This window comes from Xyrauchen texanus, chromosome 5 (genome assembly GCF_025860055.1).
Source record: "Xyrauchen texanus isolate HMW12.3.18 chromosome 5, RBS_HiC_50CHRs, whole genome shotgun sequence".
NCBI classification, from domain to species: Eukaryota; Metazoa; Chordata; class Actinopteri; order Cypriniformes; family Catostomidae; genus Xyrauchen; species Xyrauchen texanus.
In genome coordinates, this window is record NC_068280.1 from 47793003 (window position 1) to 47810409 (window position 17407).

At 37.2% G+C, this 17407-nt stretch overlaps 1 protein-coding gene across 3 annotated transcripts in view; it reads left to right on the forward strand.

The window, feature by feature from the left end:
• The window catches only part of pard3ba (par-3 family cell polarity regulator beta a), a 195367-nt gene that overhangs the window by 17028 nt on the left and 160932 nt on the right, over window positions 1-17407 (forward strand). For all 3 annotated transcript variants that reach the window (XM_052126534.1, XM_052126536.1, XM_052126535.1), the window contains exon 2: window positions 422-523. In XM_052126534.1, the coding sequence (XP_051982494.1) occupies window positions 422-523 (102 nt within the window). The remainder of the gene's footprint in view (window positions 1-421; window positions 524-17407) is intronic.

The window sequence follows — 17407 nt, forward strand, 5'->3', positions numbered from 1 at the left end:
CCGAAATCATGGTATTTGGAGCCAATAACTGACCACACAATACATAGTCACCTGTAAAAAAAACTTGTTTATTCTGATCAAGCAAGTGCATCATGTTTTGTTTATTTGATTGGCAAAGTCATTAATGACCTAATGATGAAACAGTTATTTACCAAAATTATGTTTATGATTTATAGTTTTTTATGGAACCGATACTTCTGCCAACTTTGTAACTGACTCAAGCTGACTCAAACCAAATGGCTTTTTTCATGTGAGAAATGTTCAATGCACCTTTTATGATTACACAAATATAATTGATTGCTACTTTTTTTAAGAGCGTGAGTCAACAGCTTGTCTATCTAAACAATTCAGACTGATATGATTAGTCCCTTGTATTGTGTTGAAATGAGGGCTTCACTAATGGATCTATTGTTTTCAACAGGATGGGGAATTCCTGGTACAGACACACCATGTTGAGTATGTGGATGGGGGGATCCTGGACCCGGATGACATGCTAACAGACCTGGTCGAAGACAAAGACAAGGTAAGGCTACGGTATTTATCTGTAGTTAAGTGCATTTGATTCGCAGATATACTGATAGTTTACGGCTCAAAGTTGTGATTTAACTGCTGTTAGTTTTGTTGAAATGTGTTTCCTGTCTGGACAGTCATAAAAAAACATAAGCCACATTCAAGAGACATTGAGAACTAGCAAGGAGAGTTATCTTGAGCATGGTTGGCTTTGGAAAAGTTAATCACGTTGGGCTTGGACTTGATTAGCCTGCCTGCCCTGCCTTGAGCGGATTGGTGTTCTCACCAATTACATCACGGCTACTTTAGGTGTAGGCTTGTGTCCTTTGGAACCAGTTTGGTGGCATTTGCTCCAAAAAACTTAACATAAATCTGTAAAACAAAATAAACCACAGCCCTTTCTTGATTTGCTTCAGCCTGTTGAGTAACTACATCCACCCTACTTAAAGTTATGATTCATATCATTAATACTACCAAACAAGAATTTGCTATAAATATTATATTCATATATTTTATTTAATACTTTATTCATCAGACATAAATATAAATAATTGCTAATTAAATATGCTTATTATATTGTTTGATTTAAAAAAAACAAAAAAAACAATTGAATTTGCACATTCTTTGGAATAAAAAAAATCAACACCGCTTTAGTTGGGTAATTATTTAAAATTTAATTTACAATGGATTTTTTCCAAACCCTAAACCACCCTAAAATCCATCCGTCCATCTGTCCATCCCGTCTGTCCGTCCATCCAGAGCTAGTTTGAACTTTAAGACAAGTCTTTGTCAAGCCAAAAGTCAAGTTTGTCTTGACGCACTTTACCTAACTAGTTCAGTCATGATCTTAATGATGTGAAAATCTGCTTTTCTATAATTAATAAATTATTGACAGTATATTTAATTATAAATTCTACAGTTGGCTATATATAAAAAAAAAAGGAAAATAATCGCCATCTTGGACAAAAAAAATTCTCAGATTTTTAAGTCAATACCAAGCAGTGTTGCAAAGTAACCTGGAATTGCCCTGTACGCTAAGGATACAATGTGGGTTTGGGGAGACCCAACATTTTCTTGTGTTAAAGCCTATGCAACAAATAGAACGCAAAAGAGGAGAGACATGTTATTAAAAGATGACGTTTTTAATACGCCGTCTCATACGTGAGACATTAAAAAACAGCGAGACACCACAATGGTTAAAGACATGCGTGTAGTGCAAAAATGTGTTTGGTGTGAACGGCTCCTTTTAGATTTTGGCTAAAATAGAGCATCTACAGGGCTCAACGCTTGTGGCCACTATAATGTGGTTCGCACTCGTCGGAGCACGTGGTGAGTTGTGATTGGAATCCATGGAGAACAGCGTGAAGCCTCCAGACGGTCTCCGCGGTAATGCGCTCAACAAGCCACGTGATAAGATGCGCGGATTGATGGTCTCGGACACGGAGGCAACTGAGATTCGTCCTCCACCACACAGATTGAGTCACTATGTAGCCACGAGGACTTGGAGTGCATTGGGAATTGGGCATTCCAAATTGGGGAGAAAAAATAAAGTAAAATGTCCCCCAAAATTAAATCACATTTATGACATATTTATGACATTTATACAAGATATGATTTATGCCTTATGTAATTCCATATATGCGCTTTACAGATATAAATGCATCATATTAATCTCCGAGGTCCTGCCATTTACACATGTGCTTTTAAGTCAAGAGTTCTGTGGAGGTGATGGGTTTTCAGTCACTTAGTTTCAGTTTAGTCATGCTGTCATGCAACTTTTGCCCATGTGTAGTGTTTTCACAAGAAGGATCAAAGATTATTCACTGAGTTAAAGATTTGTTGATTGGCTGAGAGAACAGACTTGCTACTAAATCGGTTGTGGTATGTAATATACAGTAGATAGATATTAGGCCTAAATCTGTGAATTAACAATGTGTATATAACATGAAATCAGACAACCCTAACAAGAACAACACTGACTGATATACAAAGAACAAAAGCAAAAATACCTGTATGGTCCAGAAATGAGACATGTAACAGGTGTTCTGTGAATGATGTGAAGTAAACTGTTTCAAATATTCATCTTCACCCGGCAGCTGAACAGCTCTGATAATAATAGCCTAATAGCCATAGTGATCGTGCTACAAACGATATTATCATGTCAAGTTAATGTTTACGCTTTGAAACATTACCTAATTAAATGTATACTCGCAGCTCGTGAATTCCAGACATGTGTATAACTGGGGTTTATCAAAGTTTATTATGTCTCATTTGGCGCTTCATCTCTAAAGGTGAAATTATTAGAGAAAATGTTTTTATTTTTTATTTTACAGTGGGAATAAAACCAGCGCTCTGTCCCTTTGCGAGAGCACATGCATGTCAAACAGTCTACGCTGCACGGAGAGAGATGATGATGAGACTTACACATAGAGATATGGGTTTTCAGTCCTATAGAAAGAAACTTTTGATTTCTGGTGTTCCAATGTGTGGATTACTATTTTTCACCAAAATGTCAAAACAAAAAATGTGGGGATGTCACACACTGTGAACACTGAATGGGCGGGGATACTTAAAATGTTGCAAAACACGTTAAATCCCACTACGAAATTCATTAAGTGGGGTTTTTTCCTGCTATTTTCTACATATTGTTAATAGCTGCTGCTAAGACACTTGGAAAAGAGCTAGGACAGTGCAAGGAGAGTGCGCTCTGTGTCTGCACGCTACTGTGCCTTGGCGTGTCCAGCATATTATGCATTTGTGCATCTTTGCGAGAGAAATATACTTGCGCTCACTTCTCGTTTAGAAGACGTTGTTCGCTCTCGCTTGTTGTTTGCTTGGACTATTGTTATAAATGCAGCACTAACCCAATCGGGCAAGTGACTGTTCTAGCAACTGGCCTGAATCTTTCTTACACTGGCTTGGGCAATCGTGCATTCCTTATTGTTGAGCCCAGATCTAGTTAGGCAGCATTATTTAGTTTTAGGCAGTTCACTTTGTTGAACTTTTGAATCCAAAAGTAAGCTGACTTCCGACTTGCAATTTGGGCTGAATAGGAAATAAGGCTTTTTCCTCTGGAACCTGCTTCTAGTGATTCCTGCTCCTATTGATTCCTGCATGATTATTGCATTCTAAAAGCATTTTTCTTTTTCTTCCTGAAAGCGTTTTCCTTCAGTTTATACAGAATATTTTTTTCGCAATGCTATTTTTCAGTAACTGGGCCCCATTATTGGCCATTATGCAGTCAGTCTTCGTTTAGTCTCCTTTATAATAATCTTTATCATCCTGCGGAAACACTCCACCGGGATGAGATTGCACCGTTAGTTTGGCATGCTAATCAACTTAAATTCAAAGCCAGTGTGAGTGAGTCACAGCATTTTCATTAGACCATTCTTCACCTCCTATGGAGGTTGATTAGGGTGAAGTTGCCATGACGATGGAATCACATTTATGCATTTGACAGACGCTTTTATCCAAAGCGACTTACAGTGCACTTGTTACAGGGACAATCCCCCGGAGCAACCTGGAGTTAAGTGCCTTGCTTGAGGACACAATGGTGGTGGCTGTGGGGATCGAACCAGCGACCTTCTGATTACCAGTTATGAGCTTTAGCCCACTACACCACTACCACTCCTACTTCATATTCCAATCACAATTTACTGTCCACATATGGGAATTTTAAGCGACTATAGATATATCATGATTACCATGACGTGGTTTTGTGTCTTGTATACCGTTCTCGTTGTAATATTTGGGCAATCGTGCATTCCTTATTGTTGAGCCCAGATCTAGTCAGGCAGCATTATTTAGTTTTAGGCAGTTCACTTTGTTGAACTTTTGAATCCAAAAGTAAGCTGACTTCCGACTTGCAATTTGGGCTGAATAGGAAATAAGGCTTTTTCCTCTGGAACCTGCTTCTAGTGATTCCTGCTCCTATTGATTCCTGCATGATTATTGCATTCTAAAAGCATTTTTCTTTTTCTTCCTGAAAGCGTTTTCCTTCAATTTATACAGAATATTTTTTTCGCAATGCTATTTTTCAGTAACTGGGCCCCATTATTGGCCATTATGCAGTCAATCTTCGTTTAGTCCCCTTTTATAATAATCTTTATCATCCTGCGGAAACACTCCACCGGGATGAGATTGCACCGTTAGTTTGGCATGCTAATCAACTTAAATTCAAAGCCAGTGTGAGTGAGTCACAGCATTTTCATTAGACCATTCTTCACCTCCTATGGAGGTTGATTAGGGTGAAGTTGCCATGACGATGGAATCACATTTCGGCCCCACCCCTGACTTGATGCCCATTAACCCCCAGCAGGATATGATGGCGCTTGGCTTGACCCCAGGACCCTGCCCATGAATATTCAGTGCGGATGATGAATGACGTTAATGCGCGGAGTTGCTGTCGTCAGGGCCCCAATGGACTCTGGGAGACTGAGAGGTCACGCTGTGAGGACTTGCCACTCTGTTTCCTTTTAGTCAATTATACACTTAATCACTCCAGTTCCTCATTTTTGCTTCTATTTGAATTTCTTGTGGTGTTTTTTTTATTTATTTGTAATTTAAGGATGATTAGGATGAACTTTGGTGTTTCCTTGTATGATTCGATGTCTTTCTAATGTTTTTCTCACCAATAAAGTGCCTCAATACACACAATGAGCCACTTAAAAATTATTTTGCAAAGATGTAGGTATAGGAATGGGATTCTATCTAGCAATTTTGTTCACTAAGTCTAAGCAGTTGATGCCGATAATCTCAGAATAACAAAATTTCAGACCATATATTGGTCTATAATTTTTTTTTAGACACCACAAGATCACTCAATAGACCGCTTCGGTTTCAGTTACAATTACTCCCACACCAATTCTGCATTAATTTGGCTGCTGTCAGCTTCCAAATATATATGGTCAGGACTACTTTACATCGACAATACCTGATATTCTGCATCAGAATACTGACCATAAATGAGTCCTCACCCACCTCCCTGTGCTTATCATCCGTTCAGTGTGATCAGCCACTCCAGGTGATAAATGGTGATTTTGTGTGGGTGTAGGGACATTTTCACACCTAGTTCGTTTGAGCACTTAAAGCGCTCTCAGAGCGTTATAACGAGTATATTTGAACAACCCACGTGGTCTCAGACCCCCCCTAAAAGGACCCAAAAGCAAACTGTACTCAGACCACCTCAGGAGGTGGTCTGAGTACGGTTCATTTGTCGGTCCTTTTTTTGTTCGATCGATTTGTGCGATGCAAGCGAAAAGGAACCAGTCCGCTTTGCATTTTATGACTTAAGTACCTCGGGGCTTGCCATAGACCATTTCATAGCTGACATAGCTGCATTACATACATTTACATTTACATTTATGCATTTGGCAGACGCTTTTATCCAAAGCGACTTACAGTGCACTTATTACAGGGACAATCCCCCGGAGCAACCTGGAGTTAAGTGCCTTGCTTGAGGACACAATGGTGGTGGCTGTGGGGATCAAACCAGCGACCTTCTGATTACCAGTTATGAGCTTTAGCCCACTACACCACTACCACTCCTACTTCATATTCCAATCACAATTTACTGTCCACCTATGTGAATTTTAAGCGACTATAGATATATCATGATTACCATGACGTGGTTTTGTGTCTTGTATTCCGTTCTTGTTGTAATATTTGAGCACCTAAAATTAACGCAATGGCTGCATTCAGAGCAAACCAGCGCGTTAAGGTGAACCGCTTTAAAGTGCTCTGATGGCCGTACCTTCTACGGAGGTTCGCTCCAAACTCCCACGAAAATACAAGCAAGGATTTTTTATAGTTTCCCTTTAGTTTTATTTGCGCAATGGCAAATGTTTTTGGCTCAAACACACAATGTAAATGACATGCAGGAGGAGATGCTCAAAGGCGTAGGCCTATCTCTAATAAGCATGCTTTAACTTTAAGAAAGTATGACAATTTGTATGACAATTGACAATAATCACAATTATTTATGAACTATTATTGTCAGCCAAATTGTATAATCGTGACAGTCCTAGCTGCAATAGGGTCTGTGTTCTTAAAGAGCTGTGATGTGAACAAGGGATCTGAAACCACATTAAAGTGAAGAGGAACAAAAAAGAAACTGGGTCCTCTTTTAAGTCCACTTGCATTGTGAACTCCAGAAGCACTGAAGTCATTTGCAGCTGGTTCCCTTTCTGGTTCACTTTTACTGAACTGGGTTTGGTTCACTTAAAACATATTATATGTGAAACCACCCTAAGATTTTCTCTTAAATCTACTGAGTCATGGATAATGACTTTTAAAGCACCCACTACACCATATGATAAACAAGCACTTTACCTTCCTAAAAAACGCACTACCTGTACAGCCCGATCATTCACATCCACTCACTGTCACTCAAGCGTTAAGGGTATGTTCCTATGTGCCAGTGCTGTCATAAAGCAGCCTCTATGTACTGGACAGTTTTTATGTTATATCATGGGCAGGTTTTGTATAGACATTGCATTGACATTGAATAGACATTGAAAAAACTGGCCTTTGAAATCACTGCCCTGCAATTCATAACAATCCATTCATTCCAGTTTAGCGGTTGTCACTAGACTTTGAGCATGCAATATTACTAATGACATCACTTCAGACATGGCAACACTGCAAACCATGTAGCTCTGAATTTGGTATTCTTATTTTGCTGCAGTGCAATGTATAAAATAAGGCATATACTGGTCAGGATCTTCAGTTAATGTTCAAATCAACCATCAGAATGGGGAAAAATGTTATCTCAGTGACTTATATTGTGGCATGATTGTTGGTACCAGACAGGCTGGTTTGAATATTTCTGTATCTGCAGCTCTCCTGGGATTTTCACTCACAACAGTCTCTAGAATTTACTCAGAATGGTGCCAAAAACTAAAAACATCCAGTGAGCAGCAATCCTTTGGATGGTAACATCTAGTTGATGAGAGCTGTTAATAGAGAATGGCCAGACTGGTTCAAGCTGACCGAAAGGCTACGGTAACTCCAATAACCGCTCTTTACAATTGTAGTGAGTAGAATAGCATCTCCGAATGCTCATGTTGACCCTTGAAGTGGATGGGCTACAACAGCAGAAGACCACATTGGGTACTTTGGTTGGACCGTAGTGTTCCTAATTAGGTGCTCAGTGAGTGTATGTAAACTACCTTTAACTGTTGTGGCCGCTACAATTTCAGTTCTTTTACATGACATACGACGGTCAAGTCATTGAATTCCACGTTTACAACTTAATGTAATAACGAGTTCTATGAAGACGTGAATGATTTGTACAACTTTGAATCTAGTAATTACTGTAATTCCAATATGATACGAATGTACCATTATTCACATGGGATGTGCACATGCAGACTGATGTCTTTTGACTGTTGCGTCACTTATGAACACATTTTGCGCAAGTGTGCTTTGGCAAGGTGAGTTTCCTTTACTCCTAAAGGTCCTATGATTTCCTCATTGGTGAAAACATGGAAGGAATCGCAGAATCCAGTCATAAAAACGGAATTAACAATAAAACAGGAAATGTCACAAATTTGACACGTGGGATATAATGAATGTATTAATGCACAATTCATAAATTAAATTAAACTGTAATATGTCCCAGTGTAATTATTAAAACCATCAAAGAGATCACTTTATTCACTGACACGCAACACATGCATACTACATATTTATATAATTAAATCATAGCCTTTAGCTATTTAATAAGCACATTAGCCCATATAGCAAATGGCTTTTCCAGAAGTGAAGTTGTGAAACATCCGGGTTTGCGGTAAATTGTCAAAATAAAAGCCCAATTTATCTAGATGCGTGAAATTGAAAAAATGTGACTGAAATATATTACTTTCTGTAGCAATATTTAAAATTCTGTTTGGTAGTAGTAGTAATATTGATAGAGGTAATTATATTATTTTTAGGCAATGTCTCACAAATAAGAGTTTCATCACTGTTTTCATTAATACCGTGATGCTCTACAGTGCAGCTTTGTATTTGACATTAATTAATTAATAAAAAAAATGTAATTGAATTTTGGATTGTGCTGTGAAGATCAGTATAGAAGTGCTTCATTTGATAATAATAATGCAATAATGTTGAATTGAATTATGTTCTCTTTATAAAATTTCTATGAATTTATTTGATTTTTGTTTTGTTGTAAATTAAATTAAACTTTAAAACCCGGAATTCAGAGAAAATAAAATGGAAACCACAGAATAAAAAAAAAAAAAAAAAAAAAAAAAAAATATCAAACTGATTTCATAGGACCCTATAGTCCTTATTATGGAATTGACGTACAGATCAGGGGGTATGGTTTATTGCTTATTTTACTTTTATTGTGTGATTTTCTTTATAATTAATCACTAAAAAGTAACGTGTTGAATTGAAACCCCTAATATATAGGTATTCATTATGCATGATTTTGGAAAAACTCGCTTAGTTTCTCAGTATCTTAGATTAAAAATGTATTTGTAATGTGAAAACAATGAGATGAACAATTAATACAAATAAAATAAAAAGATAAATGAGAAAACGGATACAAGACACCAATGGTGTCTGATTATTTTGTTTTAATTAACTTTTATGATCCAGATGCCTATTCTATAAATTGTGCCATTTGTCAGCCGTTTATTTCTCTCATTCCTTTGACGAATGTATAAACATCTTTCCTCTATTTTCAAGGTTCTTTCATGCCATGGGTCACCCTTTGAATGTTTTGCACCACATAAATAGGCCTAATGAAATTGGCATGCTAATTAGCACATATTTCAAGCCAATTCAGAATAAAGGACTGTTGAGTAACTTTATCGTAGACCACAATTAATATGCAGATTTGAGCGTCTTCAGTCTATAATCACTTAAAAATAAATAGCAGGCCAGCACACATGCTAGTCAATAGATAGCATTCATGGCATCCAGATCATTTTTAAAGGCACTCACCTTTTTTATTTCACATCTGTCATTTATTGAGAGAACGATCTCGGTTACTGAATAGAGGCTGATTGCAGATGAAGGTTTAAATACTGTGGTTTACTAAATTTGCCAGCATATTTAAGCACTATTCAGCTAAAATGTGCCGTGGGTTCATTCGATTACATTTCAAATGCAGAAGGATGATTGTATTAAAACAATCTTATAATACTGAAGATTTTGATTGATTACAGTTATTCACAAACTGGGAAAGGAGCTGTGGGAGCTCATTTTCACTGATGAACGAAAAGCCATTATGATTATTTGCCCCAGTTTGATACCACAAAGTCACAATTTCATCATGTGTGAATACAGTATATAATATAATTACTTTTGTGCAGATAATATGTTCTTGTGAGTTGATTCTCAATGGTCTTTGCTCAAATTGTATGTCCTCTTTCAATATTTTTGTGACCTCCAGACTTTTTTGGCTATGCTTTTTAAAGAAACCCATTCATGACTTGCAAACCAGTAAGTTCCCCAAGCTATTTAATATTAATATTCATTGTACTGTAGTTGTGATGGGTGGGGTGACTTTGTCACTTTGTACTTCACCAAACACATTTTGCTTTTAGTTTTGAATTCTAAGTTTAGCAGAAGAAAGCAATTGAGCAGCATCATGTAGGTTGGATCTCACTGGGCATCCTTTTATTATGCATTCTCATTTCCATGTATTTTGCTCCTATTCCCAGCATTGATTCCCAGACTGGGAGAAAGTTTCTCGACTCTGAGAACAAAGGCTTTAGTTTCCTTGGAACACACTAACACACATAATAAAGAGCTTTTTACAAGATGATTAGAAATGAACATGAAACATGGCTGCAGTTAGGCTGAACTTTTTTTTTAAAGAACAGCCATTGATGTACAAATGCAAATAAATGATAATTAGCATGGCGTTTTCAGAGACTTTTGTTACTGTATGTTACAGCGTATCCTAGTGAATTATTCTTAATGAAATTGAGATGCTAATTTCCACATATTTCAAAGGATAATTGAGAAAAGCAATTGACTTCATTGTAGACCACATTTAATATGCTGATATTAGTGTGTCTTTGGTCTATTAAAATATTATTATCTGAAAATATATATAGCAGGCCAGCACACATGCTACTGTGGTCAAGAGTTGGCATTTGTGGAATCCAGATCATTTAGATTTTTCAGACTGATTCTAACCCATAACTTTTGAATTGGTGAGTCATTTGGATTGCTCCAAGGATCATCATGAGTAATTTTTCTGTTAATCAAACCACGCTAGTCACATGTATGTTTATTTTTGAGTGCAGCCAGTGAACACAATGCAATAGAAAGATATGCATTGGCATCATAACCATCATAATGGGGGGGAAATGTGATCTCTGTCATTTAGACCATGGCATGATTGTTGGTGCCAGATGGGCTGGTTTGAGTATTTCTATAGATGCTGATCTCCAGTGATTTTCATGCACAACAGTCTCTATAGTTTAATCAGAATGGGTCAAAAAATACAATAAAACCATTTCATTGAGTGGCAGTTCTGTGAATGGAAACTCCTTGCTGATGAGAGCTGTTCACGGAGAATGGCCAGACAGGTTCGAGCTGACAAAGGCTACGGTAACTCAGATAGCCACTCTATACAGTTGTACAGAGCAGAATAGTATCTCAGTTTGCAGAAGACTTAGAAACTTGAGGCGGATGGGCTACAACAATAGAAGACCATGTCGGGTTCCAGTTCTGTCACCCAAGAACAGAAAACTATGTTTTCAGCCATTAGGTTGTAGCCGATATGATATTAGCCTTTCACAGATATATCTGTATCGGCGTATGTGTTTACTGATATGTGCAGATATAAAAAAAAAATGTAAGAACACATAATGCAGAAAGCAATGCTTAAGCTGGTTTAGAAATGGTGTCATAACGTAGTTTGTCCAGCAGAGCACACTCCAACTCCATTGTATACAGAACTGAGCTGACGGTTCTACAGAAAGTGTGTAATTAAGCAGTGCAGAGTTAAGCAGTGACTTCACGGTAAGTTGCTAACTAGTTTGTTAATTAACTTTCCAGTATGTATTTGACAATGACCCCATTATTTTCCCTTTTCAATATAGCTAATATAACATTAACCCTGTCCTTGACAACCATGTCATTCATGTTTATCACATCTGTTTGCTATGTTAGCCAGCTATAGTTTGTCAGTGCAGTCAGTAAAGGAGCAGATTGAAAGGTAAACATCAGAGGATCTATTTACTCACCAGTGATAGAGTAGAATAGTGGTGAAGAATTTCAGCACAGAGATGCTTTCACTGCATGTTGAGAGTAATATTTTAGTTTGACTTGTTCCGTCTAATGTGTGTCCAAAGATGAGGTCCATACAATCCGATTGTCACTGAGTATTGTAGTAATTCTTAGTGTTTTATTTGTAGTAAAACCATAATAACAAAATGATGGTTTTTTTATTACCACAGTTTTTTGTTTTCCTGTATTATCACTATGGGTTCACTACGAATATCATGGTTCAAAATTGTACACAAACTATTGTGAGGAAACGCAAAACTTATTGGGATTTACATGCAAAAAATGTCCTCTATAAGGGGCTCTGTATGTTTCAAAGAGGCCATGACCAAAAGCATTTGAGAACTACCGGAGTAATGTCTCTTAACACCCTTTCTTAACAGTCAGTTGTTGATCAAAAACAACAAAAGCAAAACGTTTTTGTTTATTTTGGCTCAATTCTTAAATAGACAGCACCATTTTAGCACATTTTCAGCATATAAATGTAAATTATACATGTAAACATTACATTTACATTTATGCATTTGGCAGACGCTTTTATCCAAAGCGACTTACAGTGCACTTATTACAGGGACAATCCCCCCAGAGCAGCCTTGAGTAATGTCAAATTACCTGGAGTTAAGTGCCTTGCTCAATCGAACCAGCGAACTTCTGATTAACAGTTATGTGCTTTAAACCACTACGTCACCACCACTCCTACAATAAACATGAAACGCAATTTTACATGCAATATAATATATGCAATTATGCAAGACATCATATTTATTGATATAATACATCGAATTTGTACATTTTTTAAAATCTAAAATGTGACATTGAAATTTTCAAAATAATAAAAACTAATGATAAAATAAAATGTGTACAATTCATATTTTTGTTACATAGAATTTCTTTATGGCTGTAATCTGTCTCTCTTAGACTGATTTGTTTTGTGACAGTTGAGTTTGGCTCAACTATGCTAAGATTTAGAGAAAACATAGTGAAATATATAATCTACATTTGTTTGCACAAACCAAAAACTTGAAGCCATTTTTTTTTTACTGCATTTTGAATTTGTATGTCAGTATGTTTATCTATATCCTGACAGTCAAATTAAACCCATGCATCCATTGATTTAAATTTAAAACTTGACATCTTCAACCAATATTACCTCTCAATTTCCTTCCCTAAAATGTTAATTCAGATTTCCAGGCTACCAATAAAGCTCTACCACATCTTAATTAGGCTTCACACACTCAAACACTTGACTGATATCTTGAGGTTGTTTCTCAAATCTCAGCTCTCCCCCTCTTCACTGATAATTCGCTAACTCTTCACATAAGTGACACATATCAACCCTCCCAGAACACCACTTTAGAGAAGGTTACCGAGTCAACCGCGCCAGATAAAACTAATAAAACGCATTGTGCAAAACGCTCGACTGCAATTAGAAAATGTAAACCGCACCTGGGTCCCCGCCCTGTCGACCAATCAGCAGTCATCACGCCCTTCATTATTATTATTATCAATTTTCACAGGCGCCCGCCACTCTAATTAATTGTCTTAACGAATGGGCCTTTCTTGATTAGATGTAATGAGTCTGAATAGGCCCTCTTGAAAACCGATGACGTGGCCTGTCTCTGCTGGAAACACACTTATCAGACACATGCCGTCAACGACCGTTTCTCAGAGAACATCTCTCAGCCTTGATGGATTTTAATTGCATGTCTCATGTTTAAGCACAGAGTAATTATTATTATTACAGAGGTATATCACATTTGATCAGGGGATCTTTGGAGGTAGACTGCCTTATTTTCTTGTTTATGCGCAGCACCGGCGTGTCAAATTTATATGGAAGTGAGTTAATGACCAGCTCACGTTTTTCTGGGTGGATCTGACCTGACCCAAAGAATCACCCACTCACCCTCATGTCGTTCCAAATCCATATGTCTTTCTTTCTTCTGCATTACACAAAGGTTGAAATTTTGTGCAGCAAAAACAATGAAAGTTCTTGTGCAAATGAGCTCCTCTCATGGACAAGCAATTGATGTCAAGAATTTCTCTGAAAAATAGATTCAATTCCATGTTGTTTATCACCAAAACCTAGTAGTCACATGGACCACTTTTATGATACATATGATACATTTTTGTTTGAAAGGGCACAATTACAAACAGAAATTTTGCACTACAAAGCTTCTCATGAACACGCAACAGACGTCAAGTTAAAAACATTTTTGAGAACTATTAGGAGTACCAACACTTCCTATTTAGGAAGAATTCCCCGATACGGAGTCTGATTACCTGTTCCTTATTTTTTCTGAAATTCCATTTCAATAGTTTATTTCAATTTTATCCTCCAAATGGTGTTTAAATAAATGAATTCATTAAAATTGAAACAAATAAAAATATATATTTATTTTCAACATAATATTGTATTATTTTTATCAAAAGAAATACTTTAATACAGAACCTCACAGCACAATCCAATATACAGCATTGGAGTGATATTATTTTCAAATAATATGCTGCATAACATCACAGATGTGAGATTTTTCTTGAATATAATTCAAAGATTTATTATTATTATTATTGTTATTATTATTATTAGTAGTATTACAGTGAATATTACATAACTATACAGTAGTGATCTATTTCTGTCATATTTGTTCAATTTAAATTGAGCTTTTATTGTGGTGGAGCTTTTATTTTGAAATGTTTGTTGCTTTGACAGTAGCCTCTCAATCCGGAAAAGCAGATCACTATGTGACTATGAAAGGCTGCCATTTATTTAAAAAAAAAGATTTAGTCTGTATGTGTCTCATGCTAAAAAGTGAATTGGTTCTCTGCCATCTGTCTTCTGCTACAAATATAGCGCACAATGCTCATGACTGTGTTTTCCGTGTATGATCTCTAAAAACGTATTAGCACTTTGTCAGCACAGCACCACACATTCACATTTCACAAGCACTCACATTTGAAGCGTGCAGCACTTGCAAACCAAATATTTATCTCTTTAAATATCAGCTTTTGATTTAAATGATCTCTCTAGGACAAAGTGATTTTAATTAGTGCGCTGAATGTTTACCTAATGACATTCGTATGTCAGATGGTATCGGTTCTTGAATTGGAGCATTTTTTTACAAGCACGAGTAAAGGACATGAGCGCGGTATCCCTGATTTTAGCTGAAAAATTACTTTTTTTTTTTTTTCTCTACAAAACCTATCGTATGCCTTCAAAAGACTTTGAATATGATGCTTTTGAAATGAAATAACTATCAACTGCCATTGATTTTAAAAGGACCAGGATATTCTTTGGAATTTTCCCTTTCCTAAGGGGAGTAAATGATGACAGAATTTACATTTTTGGTTGAACTATGAGTCTTGAATGCATTTCAAGTGACCACTTGTGAACTGATTTGTTTGAGGTCTTATATTGGAGGGTCTCTGATTTTCTGTCTACATATGTCACTTTGAAGAAATAATTCTACCAAAAATGATAATTCTCTCATTTACTTGCCCTTATGCCATTTAAGACTTGTATGACTGACTTTCTTCAATGGGGTCCAAAAGCTCCAAAATGGTCAAAGACAGCATAAAGCTAATCCATACGTCTTGTGCTCTGTGCATGCATCAAGCGTGATGAAGTATAATCAAGCTTCAAATCACGATTGCGCCAAGGAGACTGCCGATGTCAAGATTTATAGTGAAAAATTACATTTTAGTAGAGGGTAAATGATGAGAGAAGATCCTATATTCCCCTTTAGCACCAAATTAGTATGGAGTGCCTGCATATTTCCCCGGTGATTTTGGTGTAAATGTTCATATGTCGATGTGTTGGCACTTGTGCCAAGCGATGTCTGCAATCATGTTTTCTATACGTTGTAATTGACTGCAAAAAGAAAATGTTTCCAGAAAGGAGACCTGAATAACGCAGGGGGCTTCTCTATCAGCGGCTTGTTTTCTCCATTTGCCATTTTCAACTACACACAACGCTTGCAGAACAGTGATGTCATCAAGTTCACCCACGTGAATCACAGGTGGAGCATAACTATTCAGGTGCTGTAGTGGAGGTTGTTATTGTGCGTGTCTATTTGATGCTTTATTTTCTTCAAAACCTTTCGTTCCGCATGCGCCAATAAACCTGAGGTGAACCGCGGTGCCAATACTTAATGAATTTTGGCTGGCGAACCGTACAGTTTTTTTTTTTTTTTTTTAAATTTTTTTTATACAGAGAATCATTACACCCCCAGTCCACACTAATACGGTTTCATTTGAAAATGCATCGTTTTCTGTTTTGTCCTTCCATCCACATAGAAATGGCATTTTTGTCCAGCGAAAACTGACCTTTTCTGAAAACGCTGTATTCGTGTTGTAGCATTGACAGGGAAAACTGAGATATCTGAAAGCAACATTGTGTTTGTTGTCAAGTGACGCAGTCCATGCAACGCAGAACAATCAATATGGTGTCCCATGTTGTAGCTGTGTTGTTGTGCATGCTATTCATTTTGATAGTGTTGTTAAAGATAAATGTAACTTTGTACGACCTTCATATTGTTTTCCTTCAAAGGCGACGGGAAGTTTACTTTGAATTGCTGTCCGGCAATGGAACTTGAGGACAATTGCGTTTCAGACCGGATTTTTGGAACGATTTTTCGCATGCGCAGTAAGGGGATTTAAGTGTTTTCTTACATATCAGTGTGGATGAGAAACTGTTGGAAATGCTGGAAAACGGCAGTGTGGATGGAGAGCGTTCCAAAAACGCTGTTTTCATATGTATCCTGATTAATGTAGACATCGCCTTATAGTCCAATTGATTATTTTGCAGTCCTTTATTGTCCTGCTACTAGAAAGTTTATGGAAATTTTATTCTGAACTATTGTCTTTAAATGTTGATGTCCTGCAGGTGCATTTTTTCCTATTGGGAATTTTGGACACATCTCAAAATTATCCTTAAGAAGATCACAGAATATGTGTAATTTGTGTGAGGGAAAACTGGCTGAGAAGGAAAGGGTCGTTAGAGATGGACAAATGATCTGACTGATCCAGCTTCAAGAGTGGAAGTTTCCATCTTGTTAGGCTTTGTAAGATGCCTGATTTAATGCTTTAGACTCATCTAGTGCCCCTGCGTGCATCTATTTTCACTGCATACTTCCTTTTCCTGCAGGTCAGACTTCATGAACACAGAGGCCAAACGTATAAAGTGAGATGGACAACTTTGCTTGCAGCTAGTGGCATGTCAAACGGCTTGTAGTCAATTTGTCTAAAGCTGTGTGTGTGTGTGTGTGTGTGTGTGTGTGTGTGTGTGTGTGTGTGTGTATGTGAGTGTGATTACTACCATAGCAGGGCTCTTAAAGGCAGAAAATGAACATCTTGACTTTTTTTAAACGTCAGCCCTGTTCTAAAAAACTGCATGCTGGTGTCAAAAGCCACACGCTTGTTTTAGTCTCCATGGAGACTAAAACTCAGTAGAAACCAGAATCCGAGGTGTTCTGCTAACGATTGCGAAAGACATGTTTCCTTTTTTCAGTGACCATTTCCTTTGACGCTCTGTCTGGTGAGTTTCACACCACAAGGCAAAGGGCCTGATTCCAATTTTTTGCAATGAGAACCTCCAGGATTGGGACTAAATCGCTTTGTCGCCACAAGAGGTGAGGGTAATCAGAAAAAA